Source organism: Chelonoidis abingdonii, chromosome 2 (genome assembly GCF_003597395.2).
Source record: "Chelonoidis abingdonii isolate Lonesome George chromosome 2, CheloAbing_2.0, whole genome shotgun sequence".
NCBI lineage: Eukaryota > Metazoa > Chordata > Testudines > Testudinidae > Chelonoidis > Chelonoidis abingdonii.
This window is the reverse complement of record NC_133770.1, coordinates 215287109-215308908: the sequence shown is the minus strand read 5'-3', so window position 1 is coordinate 215308908 and position 21800 is coordinate 215287109. Positions and strand designations below refer to the sequence as shown.

At 41.4% G+C, this 21800-nt stretch overlaps 1 protein-coding gene across 3 annotated transcripts; it reads left to right on the top strand.

Moving 5' to 3' along the window:
* Positions 1–13069: 13069 nt before the first annotated feature.
* Positions 13070–20965, top strand: ADCYAP1 (adenylate cyclase activating polypeptide 1). 3 transcript variants are annotated; one of them, XM_032791779.2, is made up of 5 exons: positions 13070–13271; positions 14185–14292; positions 16764–16958; positions 17429–17524; positions 18392–20965. In XM_032791779.2, the coding sequence occupies exons 2-5, from the start codon at positions 14192–14194 to the stop codon at positions 18573–18575; spliced, it is 576 nt and encodes a 191-aa protein (XP_032647670.1). In that variant the 5' UTR covers positions 13070–13271; positions 14185–14191; the 3' UTR covers positions 18576–20965. The 3 variants fall into 3 exon arrangements, with proteins under 3 accessions (XP_032647670.1, XP_032647669.1, XP_032647671.1); XM_032791778.2 differs by having other exon boundaries at positions 13079–13868; XM_032791780.2 differs by having other exon boundaries at positions 13132–13868; positions 16824–16958.
* The last annotated feature ends 835 nt before the right edge of the window (positions 20966–21800 follow it).

Sequence of the window (21800 nt, the reverse complement as noted above, 5' to 3'; positions counted from 1 at the left end):
GAATTTTTACTAGCTGCCTGACCATGATGGTTTCCACTCCATCCCTCCAACACATTGTTCTGATCTGCAGATTGCCCTCTTCTTACACTTTAAAAACTCTATGAAGGATCGAATCACCCACAGTTTTAACATTTGTCTGAATATGTACTTTAGGAAGCTGATTATTTCAGCACAGGTGACTAATTTGTAGCTATTGACATTACTGACTCTTCCAGCTGAATTAACGTGAAAATGTCCTTGGTATCACCAAATAATCAAACTCATAGTAAGTACCCTTCCAAAACAACCTGCTCTGACTTTAACAGTGGTTTCTTTTAGTCTGAAAACTGAGTATAACACAAGATTCTGTGTCAGCTATATTAATAGTAAGGAGTTCAATTTCTTCCCCTCTTCTTTGCTGCAATCTGTTGCAAAGGTTGGAGTTTAAGGTAATCTCAAAACAGTGTAGGAGTGTTGATTTACAGTTAAACAGTTGTTTTGATTTGCAAAGTCCTAGGCAGGCATTAACTCCTTACATCATGTAAAATAATCTGCATAAAACTAAAGGAGGAATTTTTAGAAGGTGGGCTGTAATTATTTAGGAACCCCTACTTTTAAGAAAAGTGACATAGGTTTCTATTTTCCATTATTTGTAAGAGCCAAATTTTTATATATTATTTCAAAATAGCAGTTCCAGCATCTTATTTGAAGTATGTGGGATAGCTATACATTGTTGTACATCTAGACCAAGTGCAGGAGCAACTGTTTCTTTGTATGTGCAATAAGCAGAGAACAGTAATTTCTGCACAGCTTAAAAATGATATATCAATTCTGAGATAAAGTTCCTTTGTTTTGTAGGGTATTTGAATATGCAGTTTCCATAGGCACAACACTTTAATGTGAAGAATAAGTTATTGATTTAAAAATCCTAATAATTTGAATAATCAAAACACATTTTTTGTTCATGCAGTTATTGATATGGTCCCCCTGAACACAAATGGTAGACTCAATCCACAAGACTAACAAAAGTTTAAATAAGGAAATGTCTTTCAGAGTTTGGAGGTCTGAGTATTTTTAAAGGCAGCTACTGTCAGAATTTGCTTTTGTGTTGACAGAATCCTTTTAGAAGATCTTGTGGTGTGAAAAGCTTTTTTTAGGGTGTTTTTATAATGCACCATGAAAGAACATTTTTCTCACCATGGCCAGCCATAGAGCTTACTTAGAACTTCATGTACTCAGACTGAGACTAGATTTTAGTGCCTTCACATAGGCAAAGAGACAGGAGAGGGCACACTTGTGTGAACCCCCAGTTCGCCTGGGCAATCCAAGCAGATTCTTATTTTGAGTACTCCAAAGCATGGTTAAGGCTCTATTGTATACAGGCATCTGCTCAGAGCACAAAATAGGGAATAGATTCACCCCTGTAAAAGCCGTGTGTCAAATGGGGAGTCCATCAGTTACAGCACCCCCTAGCACCAAGACAGGATTAAATTGAGTTTCTACCTCTCAAGCACTCCCTTTGGATAGCCAGGGTCCCCTTACTCTTCTGGTGACTTAGCCATCCTGCCTGGTCAGGGTCCACTCTTTCAGGGTATCAAAGTCCCTTGTCAAAAATAGATAAATCAATAACTACAGTCACACTAGCTTCAGGTTCTCCTTCCTGGGGCCTAGCGCCTTTAGGTCTTCTGCTGTGGTCCCTGCAAAGTAAATCACTCTTCAGTGTTAATCCAAATATTTTCCACTCTGGCTCACTCCCTAATCAGGTCCTATTCCCATCCCGTAGGCCCAGATTCTCCAAGGTAATTAGGCTTCTATTATCAATTTTAGACCATCCCCCCACCCCACACACAGTGAGTGTCTCTTAATTCCCTGCTGGAACTTTTTGGGGGCTCAGCTCCAGGTTTTTTTCCTGTCCTCTCTCAGGCTTTTCAGGCCTCCTAGCCCCCCTAGTTTATCCTCAGTCTCCTTCCCGCAGGCCTCAGCCCTTCAAGGTCTGGATCTCTCTACTTGCTAGGCCTCACTGCTTCAGACATGGCACTCTGTCAGTACACTGGCAGACTTCCTTCTTGATAGGCCTGCCCTCGCAGACACACCTCTTTCCAAGGTAGTTCCAAGTTGGCCTAATTAAGACCCTCTCAGTTTCATTAGCCCTTTCCAGAGTCCTGTTCCTTCCTCCCTAGATTCCCCTGGCAGCTGGTGGTGGTGATTTCCCTTTCAGGCATAGGGTTCTGAACCAGCCCTGTGACAATGTGCAGCAGTGATTGTTGTTGCAACCAGGAGGCTTTTGCCTCTAAGGGAAAGCAGCTTTAATCACTACCTAAAGCTCTATTGGCTGAGGGTGCGGTGGTGGTGCAGTGAATAAGCACATCCCCCAATGTTTCCTCAGTACTGTTCACTTCTGGGGCTGCACTGGGAGGCTGTGGGCAGTCTTTGGGTGGTGGCGGGGGGAAGCAGGTTTGGAGACATCTTGTGTTGTTGCAGGCCTTCCCAGGGTAGATATTTCACCTCTGGGAGATCTCTGACACTGTCTATGTCATCAGAAACCGGTGGAGACTCTCAGTGAATCTGGCCCTAAGGTCTTAAAGGATCCATCACAATGTTTCTTTAAGATGTATTTATATCCAATGAGAGTTACTATGCTCTGTGTAATATTGCCTCTGCCAGTGCCAGATTGCTTTCTATGATATATTTTGACGTGCTTTGTCCTATCTAGATTTCAAAGTTTCTATCCAAGATAAGGCTTCCACTCATTCTCCTGGGAGACAATTGCACAGATCTCATCGTCAGCAAGTTTTCCTCTTATTCAGCTTAAATTTGACATTTATCAGATAATCATGGAGCGTAAGTTAATATAGTATTATCTGAAATCAATATTTCCATCCCTCGTTGCTGTGTTTATCCCATTAATAGCACTGATCCTGACAGGTGCTGAGCATTCACAACCCCCATTCATTGTATTTAGATATTTAAATTTGTTTTGAAGTGCCTCCCCAGGACAGTGAGCTTTTGTATGCACATTAGAGATGTATCATGCCTTCCTTTGGAATTGCTGGTATGCAGTGTCTATGGAGATCAGGCCCTTACAGCTGAATTAAAGCAATGGTTGTGAATATGATGCTTTGATGCTAAACTCACAAGTCTCCGTAGTATTAGAAAGCCATTTTTAAATTTGTTCTACTTGGTTAGTTTCACAAGTATTTGTACAGCGCAATCTCACCTTTTGCACACTTTTTAGTAGTTCAGAAAACCTTAGCTTAAAATATCTGTGGCCCTGAAATGTTATATTGTCTAAGAAGAGTGTATATATATATATATAAATATATATATATATTAGGTGGCTTCCTTTTCACAGGAGACTCACTTCCCTATTGAAGTCTTTTTGCATTGGACAGAATACTGCAAACATTTGATCATGTACAGTGTTTCCTATGCCAACAGTTCTTAAACCTTTTCATAGCATGGACCATATCTTGTCTTGTCTTGTGGGACAATCTCTCTTCCAATCAGTGATCAAATAACATACCTGTAGCATCTACAGAAGCTGGAAAATTAACATTAGGAAAGTATTTTATATATATTTAGCTTCTTTTAATGCAACTTAGCAGATGCAAACAAGGCAAAGAAGCTAGCACCATGAGACCATCCAATCCTCTTCAGACTACCAGCAAGTTTTCCAAGGACTACTGTTAGTCTATGGACCACAGTTTGGGAACTACTGCCCTACGCCGTCAATAGCATGTGAACTTGTCAGCGCTCTAGGATGACTATGCTGTAACATGTCACTATGCTATAACAGAAATGCACACTTTTTTGTTCATTAAGAAAGAAAAATATTTAGAGGACCAGTGATTCAAAAATCCCTCCCCCCCCCTTAAAATAATGGAAGGACACCAGTCCAACAAATAAATGCCGCATCAAGTGGGATGACTAATGCAGTGCCATTCATGGAATGAACATAGAAAGGGCGGGGAAAATAAATGTATTTTGAAGGACACCTTTTGTGCAGGTGCGAAATCTCCTTCAAGTATCCTATTCTCTGTGGATGAGTAATGTGGGTGTAATTATTTTTAGTTTAGTTCAAGGTTATCAGTGTAATCATTTTCAAACCAACTGCTGTTAAAAGTTTCATATAATTCATTATATATTTTCTTTTTGCCTGTATAGTTTTCTTTGTCTTTCTAAGTGACACTGATTGCTATGAAGACCAGTGGAGGTCATGTGACTGAAAGCAGAAAATAAAGTCCAGAATTCCTGTTTTAGAAGCTCCATGTGAGATGTAGGGGGCACTGGATCTGAACCAACTGGATTTGACCTAAGTGGGACTGAAGCAAAAACTCCTTTGGTGCCATGTAGAAGGTGTGTAGATACCCCTGGTTCCCTTGTACACTCTCAATATGCAACTTAGTAGAATGGAGGGCTTGACCTGGCCCTACACACCGTGAGTCGATTTCACCTTGACTGTGCATGCATCACATGCATCTAACGAAGTGGATATTCACCCACGAAAGCTCATGCTCCAAAACTTCTGTTAGTCTATAAGGTGCCACAGGATTCTTTGCTGCTTTTACAGATCCAGACTAACATGGTACTTGACTGTGCTTGTATGTCTATTAACACTAGAGGGGTTATATGCATGTGTTTGGGATCTGATCCAAAGCTTGTTGAAGTTACTGGCAAAGCTCTCATTGCCTTCCCAGGTGCAGGAGCAGACTTTAAATGCAGAAGATACCCTTACAACTGAAACTGTGTTGTTTCATCAATCTGCTTGACTGTGGTACAGCTCGGGCATTACAATGGACTGAGGTCTATAAATGACAATGTTACACATGGCATGAACTTGAATCACGGAATCGGTGCCCAGAGTATTGGATAGGAAAATACTGAAACTTTTATAAATCTAAATATAAAATTTAATATAATTAATAATAGTTATTAACAATACTCAGGCACAACATGGGAAGTTAGGCCAGGTCTACACTACAGACCTACGTTGGTATAACTACATTGCTCAGGGGTGTGAAATCCACAGTCTTGAGTGACGTAGTTATACTGACCTAACCTCCAGTGTAGACAGCCCTATGTCAGTGGTAGAGCTTCTCCCATCAACATAGCTATTGCCTCTCGAGGAAATGAATTACCTACACCAATAGGAGAAGGTCTCTACTAGTGTCTTCCCTCAAACGCCACAGCAGCGTAGCTGAACCGGTGCTGTTGTAGCACTGTATGTGAAGAGAAGTCCTTAAAAATGGAAAAGGCAATGTACTACCTCCGCTTGTGTTTATTTGTGTCATTAACTCTGACTTAAACCTTAAACATCTTTGACAAAAATCTAGGGGAAGCTATTCAAAGCCACAAATGGCAGTTATGTGACCCACTCCTGCTGCAAATCAAACTGCCACTTGTTCTTTTGAGTAAACTGAGCACGCTAAGTTTATGGAAGGGATGGTATGATGAGGCTGCCTACAAAGGCATATGGCCCATCTGAGCATGCTATTAGCAAGTGTCTCCAACAGCTGGTGATGAGACATCAGATGGGAAGGGCTCTGAGTTACCACAGATAATTCTTTCCTGGTGTCTGGCTGGTGGGTCTTGCCCACATGCTCAAAGGCTAAATGATCGCTGTATTTGGTATCAGGAAGGAATTTTCCCCCAGGTCAGAATTGCAGAGACCATGGGTATTTTTCCCCTCTTCCTCTGCATCTTGGGGCACAGGTCACTTCCTGGTTTGAACTAAGGTAAATGGTGGATTTTCTGTAACTTGAAGTCTTTAAATCAAGATTTGAGGACTTCAGTAGCTCAGGCTGAGATTATGGGCCTACTCTACAGGAGTAGGTGGGTGAGGTTCTGTGGCCTGCGGTGTGCAGGAGATCAGACTAGATGATCATGGTGTTCCCTTCTGGCCTTAAAGTCTATGAATCTATCAGAATATCTCCCCTAGAAGTTTTTTCACAGGTGTTCAAGTTAAGTTTAAGTGCTTCAAATCTAGCCTGTCCCAGAGGGCCAGAGAGGATGATAATATTTTCCATTTATTGTTCCTTTCATCCCTAAGGATCTCTAAGTGCTTTAGACAGCCTATGAATACAGCAATACTGGAATGGAGCCACCATGGAGGTGGGAGGGTAACAGCTTACTGTCACACTAGTGTGGGAGGTGAAATTTTGGCTAGAGACACTAGAACAAATATCTGCTCTTATGAAAGTGCTATGAACGGCAAGATTTTCAGGGATGGCTGTGCATCTAATTTCTTTGCAATACCCTTACCATGCATTGAGAGAACAGTTGTGTGCACAAGTGACAATTATTCATCTAGCTATCTATGTGTGTATGCAAATACACACAAATTAAGTACACACGCACAGTTGTATGGGTGTAACAATCCTCTTGGAAAATCTGGCCCTTCACGCTCAGATAGAATCTTGTTTTGTAAAGTCTCATACAAAAAAATCCTTTGGAGGACCATTTATCGCCATGCAGATGTCTGAACTGATCCTGTATGGCTTTGCACCTGTGTTTCAGACAAAGGGCTTAGACCACTTAGCATTCCTTCCTGTGGCAGAGGACATGCATATTAAATGGCAAAACAGAACTGAAACACTCCCAAGATGCAGTTGTGATTTTATATTTCTTGGATTGTGCATGACCCATCTCAGTACATTTTATTACCCTTACTGGAAGTACTGAGTAGATTGGCTTTATTTCAGCCTGGAATTCTCCCAGGTTGGGGGTACCTTTTAAGCCCTGGCAGTACAAATCAGCCACATCAGAAGCCAGAGGGCCTTTGACATTATCCTTCTATGTGAGCTCATAAGAAAAACCAGATGATTAATGTTTAGTAATAGGAAATAAGAATTTTTGGAACAAGAAAATATAGATGATTTCTATTTTTTTTTCTTCTGAAGAGACAAGCAATGTTCTGATTAATTTAGTAGTTTGTTCCAACTATATCTGGTCATTCTAAACTATAAATAACTTTAGATATATGTCATTAAGTCAAAAACTCAGACTGCAAAGGATTTTTTCTCAAAAGGACACAGAAGCTCCACGGTTAAAAGTGTGTCTGAAATTCTATTATAAACTGGATATAGAGACTGGCACTTGGATTACAATTTGGTCTGCAACTTCTTAGAACACAAGTCTACTTTGGCAATGATTTTTGTGAAGGGAGGAGCCAACAAATAATGCGTCATTTACAGCTGGTGCAAATTGATGCTGCTCCATTGATTTTGGTGGCATTATGTTGATCACCAGCCAATTGTCTGTCCCAGTGTATTTAGGCCTGATGCTAAGTGCTGAAGTCACTGGGAGTTGTATTATTGGCTTTAATGAGAACAGGATGGGTTTTTTTTCTTGCTGCCAGGTACTGTTTTTGCTCTACTGACTGAGAAGAGGGTTCATGATATTTTGTAGGTTGCTGCCTAAATGTAAATGAGGCCATGGCAATATTAATCTACAGAAAAGTGAATAGTTAAGGGCAAGTTAGGGCCAGTTAAGCCCAAAGAGCCGTATAGAGAGGAGATCCTCTGCGCGTAGATCTCCCCATCTCACATGGAAGTGAGGGCTCATGTACCTCCAGAGAAGCATTCTCCCTTTCAACCAGATCAGGGATCTATGCAGGTAGGTGACAGACAGTGAATGGGCTTTGCAAGGAGAGGAAAGCTGGGAAGTGGCTGGGGAGGTAAGATTCATTGATCCCACACCATATGGTGGAAAAAGGCAGTACTATTTTCTCCAACCACCTCCTGTGGTGAGAATCCCCCTTTACATGGGGTCCTGAAACAACTTTGGTGAGGGAAGTCTCTGGTCCTATAGGAAAGCCATTGGGGAAATTCAATGAGAGCTAAAGAAACTCACACTTTGTAGAGATGTTTAACTACTCACAAAGTTGGGCTCCAAAGAGGGTCCATATAAGCAAAGTGACTCTTCAATATGAGTAGAAATCGACCCTGTTCAGAGAGCCATTACAAGAGTGATACATCACTGAAATCCCACATAAACCTTATTTTGAGTGCTTGAATGGGACTTCAGAAGATCATAGGTCTTTTGCTGGCCCTCTGCACAGGACTGAATTTCACTCTATAAGACAAATGGAAGTCCACTGAAAAGAAGTGACGTGATTTAGTATTGCCAGACCTTGTTGTTATGGGCAGATTTTCCCTATTACAGTTTGTTTTTACCTTATGTATCTTCTGAAGCTCTTGGAATGAAAATGCTGTTCAGTAAAAACTCAAACAGCTCTCTTCTTTCTCTGCCCATCTTTTGTCTTTCAGTATCCTTGCAGGGATGGTTGATGACCCTCAGCACCCCAATGGAAGCCCTCAACTCCCCATATGATCAGGTCCTAGGTAACGGATCATTATTTTGGATCTATTTTAGGTATGATTAGCTGTTAGTGCACATTAAAGATAATTATTAAACTGCTCAGTGCTCCAGTCATCTACAGGACCTCCATCATTGATGGATGTCTTATACTGCTGGAAATTTCAGTTTCTGGCCTTTTGCTTGTACAAAACCTATTGAAACCTCTTACAAATACACATAACTTAACAAATTACACGTTATGTATATGAACAGTAGGAAAAGAAAGAGAAAAAATCATCAGGTACCCAGATGGCTGCATTGACATCTAAGCCCCCCTAAATGAGAGTAATCTTACTAAAGATACTTAGGATAAGACAGAGAAAAGAGGTAACACAGGAGAAAGGCACTGAAGCAACTCAGGATGCCTTATTAGACCTGTGCATAGATTCTTTGTATTCTCAGATCCATAGGAAATGGTTGGCGGCACTAATGGATTGTTAGTGTTCTGCTGGGCAGCGTGTACTAAAGTTCATAATGTCCACTCTTATGGGTGAAGAAATGAGTTGTAAGTCTTTATGCACGAAACACCTTTGGATTGGCCTGAGTTGCTGCTGAATGTAATTTTCCATTTTTTAGTTTCTGTCTGAGTCTCTTCCCCTCAGATCAGACAAAGTTCATTTATCAGAAAAATGACAAGAAAAAAACAAACTCTTCTCTTTTGTAGAATGTGACCCTACCTCTGGGCAGGAGGAGACTGAAGAGGAAAGAGAGACATAGAGGGGTTGTCAGAAGAAAGGATCTGTCCCATTCCGTTCAGTGCACTTACACCTATGTTTAATCTCGAGTAAGTAAGAGCAGCAGAAATGGGCCCACTGTACATATTTTTGTTAGTCTAGAAGGTGCTATTTTATCCTTTATTAGCTTGGGAGTTTTAGCAGTAATAAAGTATTATGCCATGAATAACTCTTCTTTGGTTTGTCCTTTGTATGCTTGTCTGAATCATTTGGCCTGGTTCTCCGAAGGCCAGTTAGGTAGGACAGATGAAGCCTTTTGTAGTAGATCAGATGTTATGAATTTCAGTGTAAACTGTGCAAGAGGTTGCTAACTAGAATAGTACTCCATCTATTTCCCATGCAGTTCTGCAAACGGGAATGGAGTGATGGTTAAAAGACTTAGGTTTGTTCATGATGAGTTGGTGTCCTGGGGGTGAGAGACGAATTGTTGTGGTTTATCACTATGCAGATGAAATTCAAAACTGGAAGCAGACGCTTTGCCCAGAAAGTACAGAATGGCTTTAACCTGCTTGTTTTGACACTGATACAAATATGTGTGATGCATTAGGTTTAGTAAAAGACACGGTATTGGATCAACCCCCTTGGAGAATTTGTGCTTTTGTCACATGTGATTTTTTTTGTGAGGAAAGAATTAATTATTTTGTATTTTAAACTTACTGGTGGAATTTTATGGAGAAACCAGAGGCTCCAAATACTGCAGTCCAAGTTTCTGTGGAAAACATAGCAAAGGGTAGGCTTGCTGAGAAAGCATGGCTGTGGCTTCATATATGTATATGATTTCTTCCTGGCTTGTAGACTGATAACAAGGCTTGCTTCTGATGTTGTCATAAAGTCCTGTGCCTTTAGATCTAAAAAAGCATTTGAAAAAATGAATAGATTTACCCTTTAAGCACCAGCCACCATATGTAGATAAATATGAAATATGCACGATTGAATGAAAATCTATGACACCACCACCACAACCTTAGAGCCATCCACCTCAGGATGTTAGTACATTCATATTGTATTAGGCTTGGAGGATCTATAACTCCACTAAAATATCCATGGAAATTTAAAAATATACTTTGTGAAATATTTTGAAAAAACAAAGGATGCATTCAGGTAAATTAAAATGATTAATTTCAGGTGATAGGAGGAAGGTGAAGAAAATTCTGCCACCAAAATCTTAGCTCACCTGTTTGTGTGCAGATGTTGCTTTATATGTGATACCTAAGATCAAGTATTGTGAATCTTAAATCCCTTTCAAATTACAGAGTTAGCTTGGAATCTACTTTCTTCGGCAGGCCAAAATCAAACCTTTATTGTTGTTTCAACCTAGACTGCTAATGTAATATGTGTATATTATGTGCATGCACATGAATGGAATACATGATGGAGTGGTGTGCTATACAGGTTTTTATTGGCATGAATTTGGGATTGTTGGATTTCTCAGGAGGGGCAAAGACATTTATGAGTTTTGCAGCTCATCTTAAATGAGCATCCATAAACCTTTTTACTACAGCATGCTAAGGTTTATTCTGGATACGCTGTATAGATTACACGGAAAAAATAAAATGTTTGAAAACTTATTTTTTTTCATTTGTATTTCTTGTATCCATCTCTCTGGATAGGTAGATGCTTTAGTTACCCTGCTTACCACTGCAGAGTCAGAAGGAGGAAAAACAATTTTAAACATATCAATAAAAATCACCTAAAATATCTTTTAAGTCTGATATAGTGAATTCTTGTCACTTCAGAACAGGAGAAATCTTCCTTCACAACCCTATAGAGCTCGTTCTCTCTCTCAAGAATGAAAGATACCAGCTTAAAGCCATGACATTCTTGTGCTAGAAAAGCTGTTATTAGCCCAAGTCTGGCTCTTGCCATCCTCGACTTGGGGGTAATTTTGGAGAAAAATTCCACATTTGAGGTGGGAGGGGATAATGAGGAAACATTTCCCTGGCAGGTTGATTTAATAATATGACATCTGTTCCTAGCTGCTGAGGGATCTGGAGGGCAAGAATAAATTAAAGAGAGTTTATGCATAAATATATTTGCTGTAAATCAAACCTCGAAGCCTTCACTGGGCTTTTGTTCAGGCAAACTCCTCTGGCCACTGTGTTTTTTACCTGAATACCTATTAAGCAAAGACTGAATGAGAGCTTCAGGATTTGGCCCCAAATATATTTTTTTCTTTAATACGTCATGAAAACAACAAAGTCCCCACACGATGGCACCCTCTACTTACACTGAGTGTCCTTTTCCGGAGAGTCTTAAACGTATTCCAGTATTTCTTTATATCCAACACAGTTTGGAATGCATTGGAGAAGCAAGATTAGAAGTTTTAATAGGTTCACCCCGACCTTATCAAGGCAACCTCTCATCATCGGAACAAGTAGCTATTCTTTTCCCTCAGGAAAAAACACCCACCCATTCATTTTTATAGTATTATTGGATCCTTTAAGTTTTAAATCTGTAGTTATTTGCCAAATACCAAAGGACTATTATTGTATTTAACATAGTGTTTATAAAATAATTGTGTATACAAATGTTGTATTATATATTGAGCCTTTCCATAATCGCATAGCTTACCATTGCTAAGAGAATACTTCATTCAAGTTCCAGTTCCTGAATCCCGAGGAAAATACTGAAATCTTTAATGATTATAATAGGATTGTAATTGTATGTTTTTGAAAAATCGATTTGAGCTCAAATAGCTCATTTAAACATGTTTCACCCAAACCACTGAAATAGGAAACAGGAGGACTAAATTATTGCTGCTTCCTGAATTCTCTGCTGATGAGCCAAATAATTAAAATGCACTGTAATGGCTCCTGCAGTCTGTATTTCTTTGGGTAATTCTCGGAAATGAATCTGAATTTCTACCGTTGAGAGGGAGCAAGAAGATCATCGAAATATCAAGAGGTCTGGAAGCCAGACGGTGGTCTTCCCACAGAGCTTTCATGCCTCTACGTCATTTTCAGTAAGATCATATCGGTGGATTGAGACCTCCCAACGGAGGGATTCCCTTAAGAGTCCCTCAGCAAATGAACTTTTAATGGAAATCCTCTCTCTTTTCCAGTCTGCCTCTGCTGCCCTGCAAGGAGCTCGAATCGCAGACACGAGACAGGAAGGAAAAGGGACACAGTGAAAATTAGACCTGAAAAGTAACATATGCTGCACTCCGTTCTCGTCAGTGACAAGTGAATCAGGGCTTGTAAATTTCTAATCATTTCAGTCCTCTAATGGGGATGTTTGTGGCCGAAATTAATATGCAGTATCATCAAATATAGGACAGTATTGGACCCTGTGGCGTGTTTTCCCAGATAGTAAGGGATGTTTTCCAATCTCACGCACAGAAAAATGTGACGACACGCTCAGAACGGGAACGGGCTATAGCTTGCTGTAAATATTTTGTTGCTACAGTGATTGAGAGACATCATAATTGTATAGGTTGAATTATCGCATTGCTAATTTTCCTGTACCCATCTGGGAGCTCTGCATAAAAAAACAAATGGTGAAAATGTTGTTCCAAATCAGTTTTTTGGTTGCCACATTTCCCCAGTTCAGCACCGCAGAGTTTGGACAGCTCCACGTTTGGAGCCGTCAGCTAATCAATCCACCCACCAGCCAGCAACTGTCAATTACAAACTAATTAGAAAATTACTGAGAAGCCTCCAAGACTTCAAACAGCCTTTATAACAATAACAACAATAAGAACGCGAGTGTATTTCTTCATTTAATTGTTGAAGGGAACATATGTACCACATTAGAACCCTGGGCTTTTGCCAAACGAATTTATATAAAAGTTATCACATCAGAGCTCATCTTTTCAAACAGAGCTGCTCTGTGGTTAGGCTACTGAGACCACCCTTGAGGATAGGATCTGTAAAAAGCCTAAAATTTCCTCAGCAGCCTATTATCCCTCCCCACAACTTGAATCAGGGAGAACTCGACAAGCATTAAATCTTCTAGAGCTCTGTGTAAAAAAAAAAAAAAGAAAAAAGTGTGAGTTAAAGTGTTTGTGAGAAGCTTATGACTCTCGATCAGATCATCCGCGAGGACGGCACAGAATTGTTATGTTCCTTGAGGAATTGAGGTAGTGACGTCTTTTCTGATACCCGATTATTACGTGACTGAAAAAAAAAACACCTCATTTGATTCATGAATAAAAATCCGAACGCCACAACAGTGCAACAAACAATACTGCCGCCCTTAAAGGTAACATGCAGACCGATGTTTACAAAGAGGGCTCTTGATAAAGCAGGGTGTTTGCGAAGATTTTGTCGCTAATTGCATAAAAAAACGAGCTGCGGAAGGTTGGTCAACTTTGGAGTCACAGAGCAAGAAGAAGAAAGCAGCAGCTGAAGCGAGAAGCATCTCAGTGACGGGAAAGATCTGGGGAAGAGAACATCTCACTAACAGCAGCTCCAGCACAGCCTGCTTCAGCTTCCCGTCCTCTCTCTCTCTCTCTCCCCTTAGCTTTCTCTTCCCCGTTCTTGTGTTCTTTTCTCTCTTTCTCCCTTCTGTCTCCTTCCCTTACTCCCCCTTTCTTGCTGTCCCTTCCCTGGCAGACTCCACTCCAGATCTGTGCCGCCTGCTACCTACAAACTTTTTTGAGCGGATCACTTTAAACCAGAAGACAAGTAACTGCTGCTCTTCTGCCTTCGGCTCCTTTGATCGTCAGAGAGGCGACGCCACAAGAGTTTTAACTATTTTGGCTGAAACTTGGGAGAGAGTTTTTTTTTTTTTTTTTTTAAATCTACCCTTTAATTGCGCAGCCAAACGCTCTTAGTACCGGGTGTTAAGAGTTTAATGGTAAGGAAAATGTATCGCAGGCATCTCAGCAGCTTTAACCGGAGAGATCGGGTTTCGTTAGCCCGGGCACTTGTGTGTGTGTGTGTGTGTGCGTACGTGTGTGCGCGCCTGTGTGCTGGGAAGTGGGGGTTGTGTCTGGTTGTAATTGAAGACAAACGTCTCCACACAAATCGCGCACACGTTTTGTTGTGAAATCGAGCACACTTAAGACTTGATTTCTGACCGGTTAGATTTTGCTAGTGGCAAAGCTAGAGGGGAAAGAGAGAGTGAAGGGAGCATTTTGACGACTGTTTTTTCTTTCTTCCCTTACACACAGAGTGGCAATGTGTAGCAAAGCGATCCTAGCACTACTGGTCTATGGGATAATAATGCACTGCAGCGTCTACTGCTCACCTGCTGCTGGATTTCAATACCCTGCGCTAAGGTAGGTACCTTCTTTATCCCTCCCTCTTCCCAATCCGTGCAAGACTCGCATCCCTGGCTTTCCCCGTCAGTTATGCCCCTGCATCTTGGTAATAGCTAGCAGAGAGCATTGGCAGGTAGTTGTCTCCTGGACTCTGTGTGTGTCGGGTAGCTTGTATTCTCCCTCTCTTGCTAACGGAGTAGAGCTCTTCCAAGCAGTGTAAAGCATCCAGAAAGAAAAGGGCAAACCCTCACCGCCTCCTATTTACCGAATCCATCTACCTTCCTGGGGAGCGGGGAAAAGAGACTGGGGCTGCTAGATTAAAAGTCCAGTTTAGATTCTGTGGCAGGGAAACTACAATAGATTCTTACGTTCTCCAGGAGATGGAGGGTTTAATGGACTAGCTTCTTTCTTCCATCAAGTCTTGTTAGCCTGAAGGATCTTAGGCTGTATTATTCCCTACACACGCCTGTCTTATTCTTATCCCCCTTTCTCCTAAATAACAGAGAAAACATCTGACTTTGGTCTTGGTGAAACAATTCGATTTCTAACTGTGGTCCTGAATGAAGCATAGTTTTCAGAAGGCAGGGTGAGCCTTATAGGAAAAAGCTGATTAGCCTTTTAGTGAATCAATTTTTCTATATGCACTACAGTGCAATAACACATTATAGATATATTTCCGGCCACCTCTGAGCCTAACTTGAGTGGCAATAACCTGCTAACACGGAGTTGACAGGTACTTGCAGGATAGACAGTACCTAGATGAAAGCATTTTGAAGCATACAGTTAGAAAAAGATTGTAATAACACATTTCTGGCAGAAGCGTTTACTAGGTATTAAGGAATATGTGTAGATATAGATAAAACTTAGTTTTACAACCCATATAATATCCCTCTCTGTTCTCTCTCTAATATAGATCTAGATACGTTCTAGAATTAAGTTCCTGTATCATAGCCGGGTAGAATCTGCCCCCAACCTGTGTTATTGATTAAAGTTCTTTAAGTACTAAATTCCAGATCCGTTTCTTTAAAGTTCGCTTGAGGGGAGAGGGGGCTACTGTAGTACTCAGGGCTGGGCAGAGCGTGATCCGGCTCACTCTGCCTGAGATTAGGTTCAGGATTCCGTAAGACTCTCTCGCGCTCACTTGATTCCGAGCAGGATTGTTAACACACTGGAGTAGAGTTGCCAGGATTTCAGAACTAGCCTCGCCTACTGAGCCGAGTGTAGGGGCAGCCTCCAGTCCAAACCTATACAACAAAGGACGATTTCACACTTAATAGGAGAGGGTGAAGCTTTACACAGCGGCAATCAATCTACTCCTGGCTCTAGCCTGCTGTAAATCTGGCTTCCCTTAACAAGCAGCGCTTCTTACAACAGAAGCGGGGGGGAGCTTTTCCGATCCACCCATTTTAGCTCCCTCGGAAAATTATGCAGCTCTATTTATTCCGCCAAGTCCCACAGGGGACACTCTCGTGGTTCGGCACTAATGTGCATGCAACATCTGAACTGCGAAACTCACTCTGGAGCGCATGTGAACTGTAGGAGTTGGCCCTTGAGTGCGGTGGAGCACACGCTCCGGAATGGCCTTAAACGACCCAAAGCATTACCCGGGGCTTTGGGATTCAGGTCAGCCTCGCCACAGGGCCCCCGGCTGCCAGTGCTGGGGGGAGCCGTCCCCGCATAAATGGCTAGTCCTTCCAGGGGGCGTTAAGTGGGGTGAGAGGGGCCATTCGTTTGAGGGGACCTGGCTCGGTTTATTCAAGCGCTTGAATTAACAGGAGCGAAACACTTTACACGCATCTATTATTAATCTCCCTGCCAGAGCTCGAAGACAAAAATAGCTGCCTGAAACGTTCAGTGACCTACATCTTGCCGCACACACACACACAGAGAGAGAGAGAGAGAGAGAGAGAGAGAGAGAGAAACAAAACTCAAGTGATCTTCAAGGACAGAGACATCATTGAACGAAAAACACAAACAAACACAAGCCCCACCCTGCCCCCACTTGCTGTGAGAAAGGCGGAGCAGTCATTTGCTAACTGCAGAGCTTCTGATCAATCTGGGGAGTGGGGGGACTAGAGAAAGCGGGTGCCCTACAGTGGGAAGCGCTGTTCTTCTTGTCTCGCTTAACTTAGAGCCCCCACGCGCGCGCCTGAGTATGTAGTTTGGAAAGCGATCAGGATTCGTGCTGGGAAAAGTGGGTAGTGATCAGCTGCTTCCTTGGCAGCCCCTGGACTTGTTTCTGGCCCCAGCCTAACAGCAGGTCGGTTTGCTTGTGTCTTCCTCCCGCGCCTGATTTTACACTGATGCGGAGGCGGGGGGATGAAATGAAGGTGCGGGGGGGGGGGTGTAGAGGGGTAGGCGTAATACTGTCTGTGGGCTCCTCTAGCAAGGCCTTCAGTCCAGCCTTGGAAGTGCCCATATTAAAACCCAATAGGTCCCAGGCAGAGAAGTAGCCCTGAATAACATTGATCAAATGCTCCTATATGTAGGATTTCCCAGGAGGCACCGCCACATGCGTCTGAATTCTTGCCCTTTGCTTTCCGGGCTAGGCTGGAAGATGAAGTATATGACGAGGATGGAAACACGCTGCAGGATTTCGCCTTTGACAACGACCCTCTTGGCATAGCAAACCCTTCCTCCATGATAGACGACATGTACACCCTGTACTACCCACCGGAAAAGAGGTGAATATGGGAGCCTCTTGGTGGAATTATGACTTGAGCTGGAGCAAAACGATCCTGGTCAATCCCATGCAAAAGAGCCGCAACACATCTCTCCCTCCGTGCCCTGCCGCCCGAATAAAGGCTGGAGGAGAGGAAAAGCGCCCCTTACCTCCGGGCGGGGAGGGGTGGGGAAGCAGGCTGGCCGCGGAAGGACTAGTGATGGCACTCCGGGAAACACACCAGAAGCACCAGGCGAGCGCTGCGCTCGGGAACTGAGTCTGGTGGCTGGGTGTGCCACTGCTGGGAGGGCCCTGCTGTCCCTGGGGGTCCTAACGCGGAGGCTGCCCTCTGCACTCAGGGTACATAAAGCCACCAGCCAGCCAGGGGCTTCCTTCCGCCATCCCTCCTTGGAGTGAGGGGCTGCTGAGCTCGGGTCCCCAGGCTTGGACACTGATCTTTCTTCCTGTGTTTGATCTTTGTTTCCTACTTAGGCACGCCGATGGGATATTTAACAAAGCCTACAGGAGAGTCCTGGGTCAACTATCCGCTAGGAAATACCTGCATTCTTTGATGGCCAAACGGGTCGGGTAAGATTTTTATTTGTTATTTATTTCACGTTAAGAGGAAATCATCTTTCTATTAAACCACGCATAATGTACCACCGATGTATAATTGTTACGCTCGCTGTGTGGTTGGTGTTTCGCGCACTAAGCAACACACCCAGTTGGAAAATGTCAAAATCCACCAGGGTTTTTGCTCGATCTCATTCTCTGACCCCAAGTGAAAGGTACGGTGAAAAACCCAGATGGCTAGTTGATGATAAAAATCTGGTCATTGTAAAGAAAGTCCAGTAGCCCAGAGATTCAGGCTATAGCCGGTGGAAAGAACTGCAACAAGAGATCAGTTGTAGGTGTAGCTCTGGGTATTTTAACAGAGCTCTCCATTGTAAAGAATAGAATTCACCACACTTCCGTGTAGCGGGGCTTAAACAAAACGCGTTTGAAGTCAGACATCCTGGCACACGGCAAGCCCAGCGTAATGAAGATCATTTCGGCAGAAGGTAACATTTTAATAAAGCCCATGGGGAAATAGATTACATTTTCATAATGAATAATTCATGCCATGAATATATTGTCTCCCGACTGTCGGCTTATATTATGATCAGATATCAACTTCACCGCGTGTTTAGATAGATTCTTTGTTTTGTTCTGCCTCCCTGAGGTCTACATGTTGCTTTAGTTTCTTCATTCCCGCCCTCCCCCGAATCGAATAGCTTTGGAAAAACAAACAAAACAAATACAGCTTTCCCTAAATGACACATAATCATAATAATCTGGAAAGGCTAAAGCAGCCCCGGAGTTTCCAGAGCCAAAATGCAAAGAAGGGAAGGCCTCCAAAGTGCAGACAGGACAGGGGAATGGATCCAGATGTTGCAACTGTCCTTTGCTTTGCAGCGGTGCCAGTGGCCTGGAGGACGACTCGGAACCGCTCTCCAAACGGCACTCGGATGGCATCTTCACAGACAGCTACAGCCGCTACCGGAAACAAATGGCTGTCAAGAAATACTTGGCAGCGGTCCTGGGGAAAAGGTATAAACAAAGAGTTAAAAACAAAGGACGCCGAGTAGCGTATTTGTAGCGCCGAGTCACCTACCACTCCTGTGTATACAGAGCCCTAAAAAGAGAAAAACAAAAGTCATTTCCAAAGTGACTGAACAATCACCGCTCCTGTGTTATCTAAACATGTATTTATGTATGAAGTAAAGCCATTAAATGAATATTTTGATAATAATATTGTTTTTCTTTTTGTATAAAAGCACTAGAGAAACGCACAGATCTACTTTGTGGACCAATCATTAAGTTATATATAATATATAAATATATATATATAAATACTACTGAAAGAGAACAATTCTTCATATAAAGCCTGCACAAGAACAAAAAAAATTCGCCTGAGCTGTTTATGTTTTTATATAAAATAAATAGAAAAAAAGACAATCATTGTTTGAATATTGCTCCTATTTTTGTAAGTGAAATTAAAAGGATAGTATTTTTATCCACGACAGAGTCGAAGACATTAATAGTCACCATTTGCTACTGTATATAGACACTGATGCCCCACTACAAGAGGATTATGGTGATAATGATTTGGAAGAATTGCTGAAGCAGATTCTTACCCCCTGCCCCTCATAAGTCTCAAGACAGGCTCCTTTGCCACTAGCCTATTTTAAGGGGGAACTGCTTCCCCCTTGCGAAAGATTTCAATTTTTCTGCTTTCTTTGGTTCCACTTTTATATGTATTTGTGTCTCTCAAACACTGAGCTTAGAAGATAATTCTCCTGTGGTGAAACAGCTCTGTCAAAATTGTGCATCTCTGACAATTGGAGGGGGAAAAATATTTAGCCGCATTCATTGTTCTTCTAACTGATTGGGCACAGCTACAGAACAAAGCCAACCAGAAATTAGAGCGATTGGAAACCATTTGAAATTTCGATACTAGAAGCGATAGAGCACAGATCAGAGAGGAGGTGCCCCTAATGAATGCGTGGTTTTAGACTGCCAGAGGGTCTGGGTAACATGAGACAATTCCACTTTAGATCCACTACCTAACTGACCGTCGGCCGCTCGGTATTGGAACTTGATGCAAAGTATAATGTGTTACTCTCCAGTGCTGTCCATGCCTCTCATCATGTGAAATGACCAGGATTCTCTCCTTTGAATTTTTCAAGCGGAGTTGCTCCTTTCCTTTGTTGTTTTCTTGTAGACCCTTTCTCCTCCCGACCTGTCTTGCTCTATTTATGCACGGTTTCCCATCTGAGTCACTTTATTATTATTTTCAATTTAAAGTTGTGAACGCCTCTCACTCTTTTGTTCTGTTTGATGCAAGCTCTTATTGTAAAAGTTTAGGAACCCCTGTTGTAGCTACCACTAAATAATTATGCACTACAACTAAAGTTTTGTTCTTGTTTATTGAGTTTGGAGGTAAAATGTATTTTTCTACATTATGGCTTATTGCTTAGTAAAAGTTATTTCATAAAACAAACTTTTGTCATAATAGAATGTGTAGTTTCTAATAACCGATGAATCATTTCAACTTCATCTTTACATGTACGGATTAATAGCTTCCCTTCTGGGGAAAAGACAAACCAAACCTGCCCGAGGGAACTTTCCATTCCTTCTCCTCGAAAGGTGACTAAAGAGATGTCATGTACGTATGTTTCCTTTCAGATCCCTAACCATATTCTAGAGGAATCTTTTGAAGGAAAATAACCAGCCCTAAATTACAGTCTTCTGTTGCTTAAAAAGAAAAGCCACTTGTAAAATTTAAAAGACTTTTCATTTTCCTTTACCAGTCTGATCAGTGTTAAGTAATAAATCAAAGAAAACAGAATTGAGTTTGCAATCCCAGGCGGGATGGCGAGTGCCAGCGGAGCTTATTGCAAACAGTGCTAGCACACAGGCATTCGATCTATGCCTGAGAAGTGTGTATGAAAATCAATCTTACTTTAATTTTGCATTCTCCTCAGGCAATGTGACGCAGGATGCAGTTTGCAGCGTTTCGTGCCTTTCTTCGCCTTTTAAATCGCCACGAATTCACAGATGGCTATTTAGTGGCCCTACTATGCTGCAACACATCAGCTTGCATTTTAGTCTTAATTATTTGTTCTTGGGTAATCGGCAGACGTTGCTGTATTTGTGTCAGCTGTGGTATAATGAAATAGGGCTTTATTGACGTTTTATTTATGAACTATCATTTCGAGTTCAGTGGCTAGTTGCAAGCATTATAAAGTGATCACATAGGTTATCCTCTGTTTAATTTTTAGAAAAACCAACAGTCTTACTAAAACGGAGCAGATTTGCGATACAGTGATAATTTAGGTAGATGTTAGTCTTGCAGATCTTATTTTGTGTGCAACTGAATATAAAAATAACTTAAAGTATTATTACACACATGATATATATAACTAGGACTTTGATAACTGTTATATAAAGTGTGTAAAGTTTGTATTAATAAATTTTTGTAAACAATGCAACTTTGTCTAATGTTTGGGGGAGAAATCTAGCATTTAACAGTGAAAACTGCATTTCATTTTAAATCTATTTAATTAGTTTAAATTTAAGCAATATTTTCTAACATTTTTTATGTCTGGAATATCTTTTTTTTTTTCAGCTAAGCCTCCACATATTTTCATCAGATGTCCTCTAATCTTTTATTGGTGGGTTATTTCTATATTCAAGTAGACTTACAAGTAATTACTGAAGTAGAAAAATCAAGCTTCATGCACACTAGATAAATAAGCTTTCCTAAAATTTACAGACAAAAAACAACCAATGTCCTAGAATAGTCTCCCGCCCCCACCATAGTATTGTCGCAATTCCTATTCTTAGGAATTGCTTATACTTTTCACCTAAACTCCTCCAATGAACATTCTGGTACACAAAAATATACTTTGTAATATTGTCCTGGGGGAGGGCAACACCCTTGTACTGGGTTTAAAGTATACCAAGTGAAAACTTGGCTGTACTAAAATAGGTATACTGTAGCACATGAAGAGTTAATTAGTTTTCTTAAATAGAAATGTGTCTAGTAGCTATATATATCTATATCTATATCATCTATATCTATATATCTAGATAGATATATTTAACAATATTTGCAGGCTGGTTTGTCAGTACAAAGTCCATATCAAAAAATTCTACAGGGAAATCTTCAGTTAAACATTTCAAGAATAACTAGAAAATACTGACATCACTTTGTGCATGTCTATGATCATTATTGCTATAGTAGCTCAGGGAACTATTGAGTTCCCTTCCAGTCCTAAATTTTATGACTTTACTTAAATATTTTGGGAAACGCCCAGCA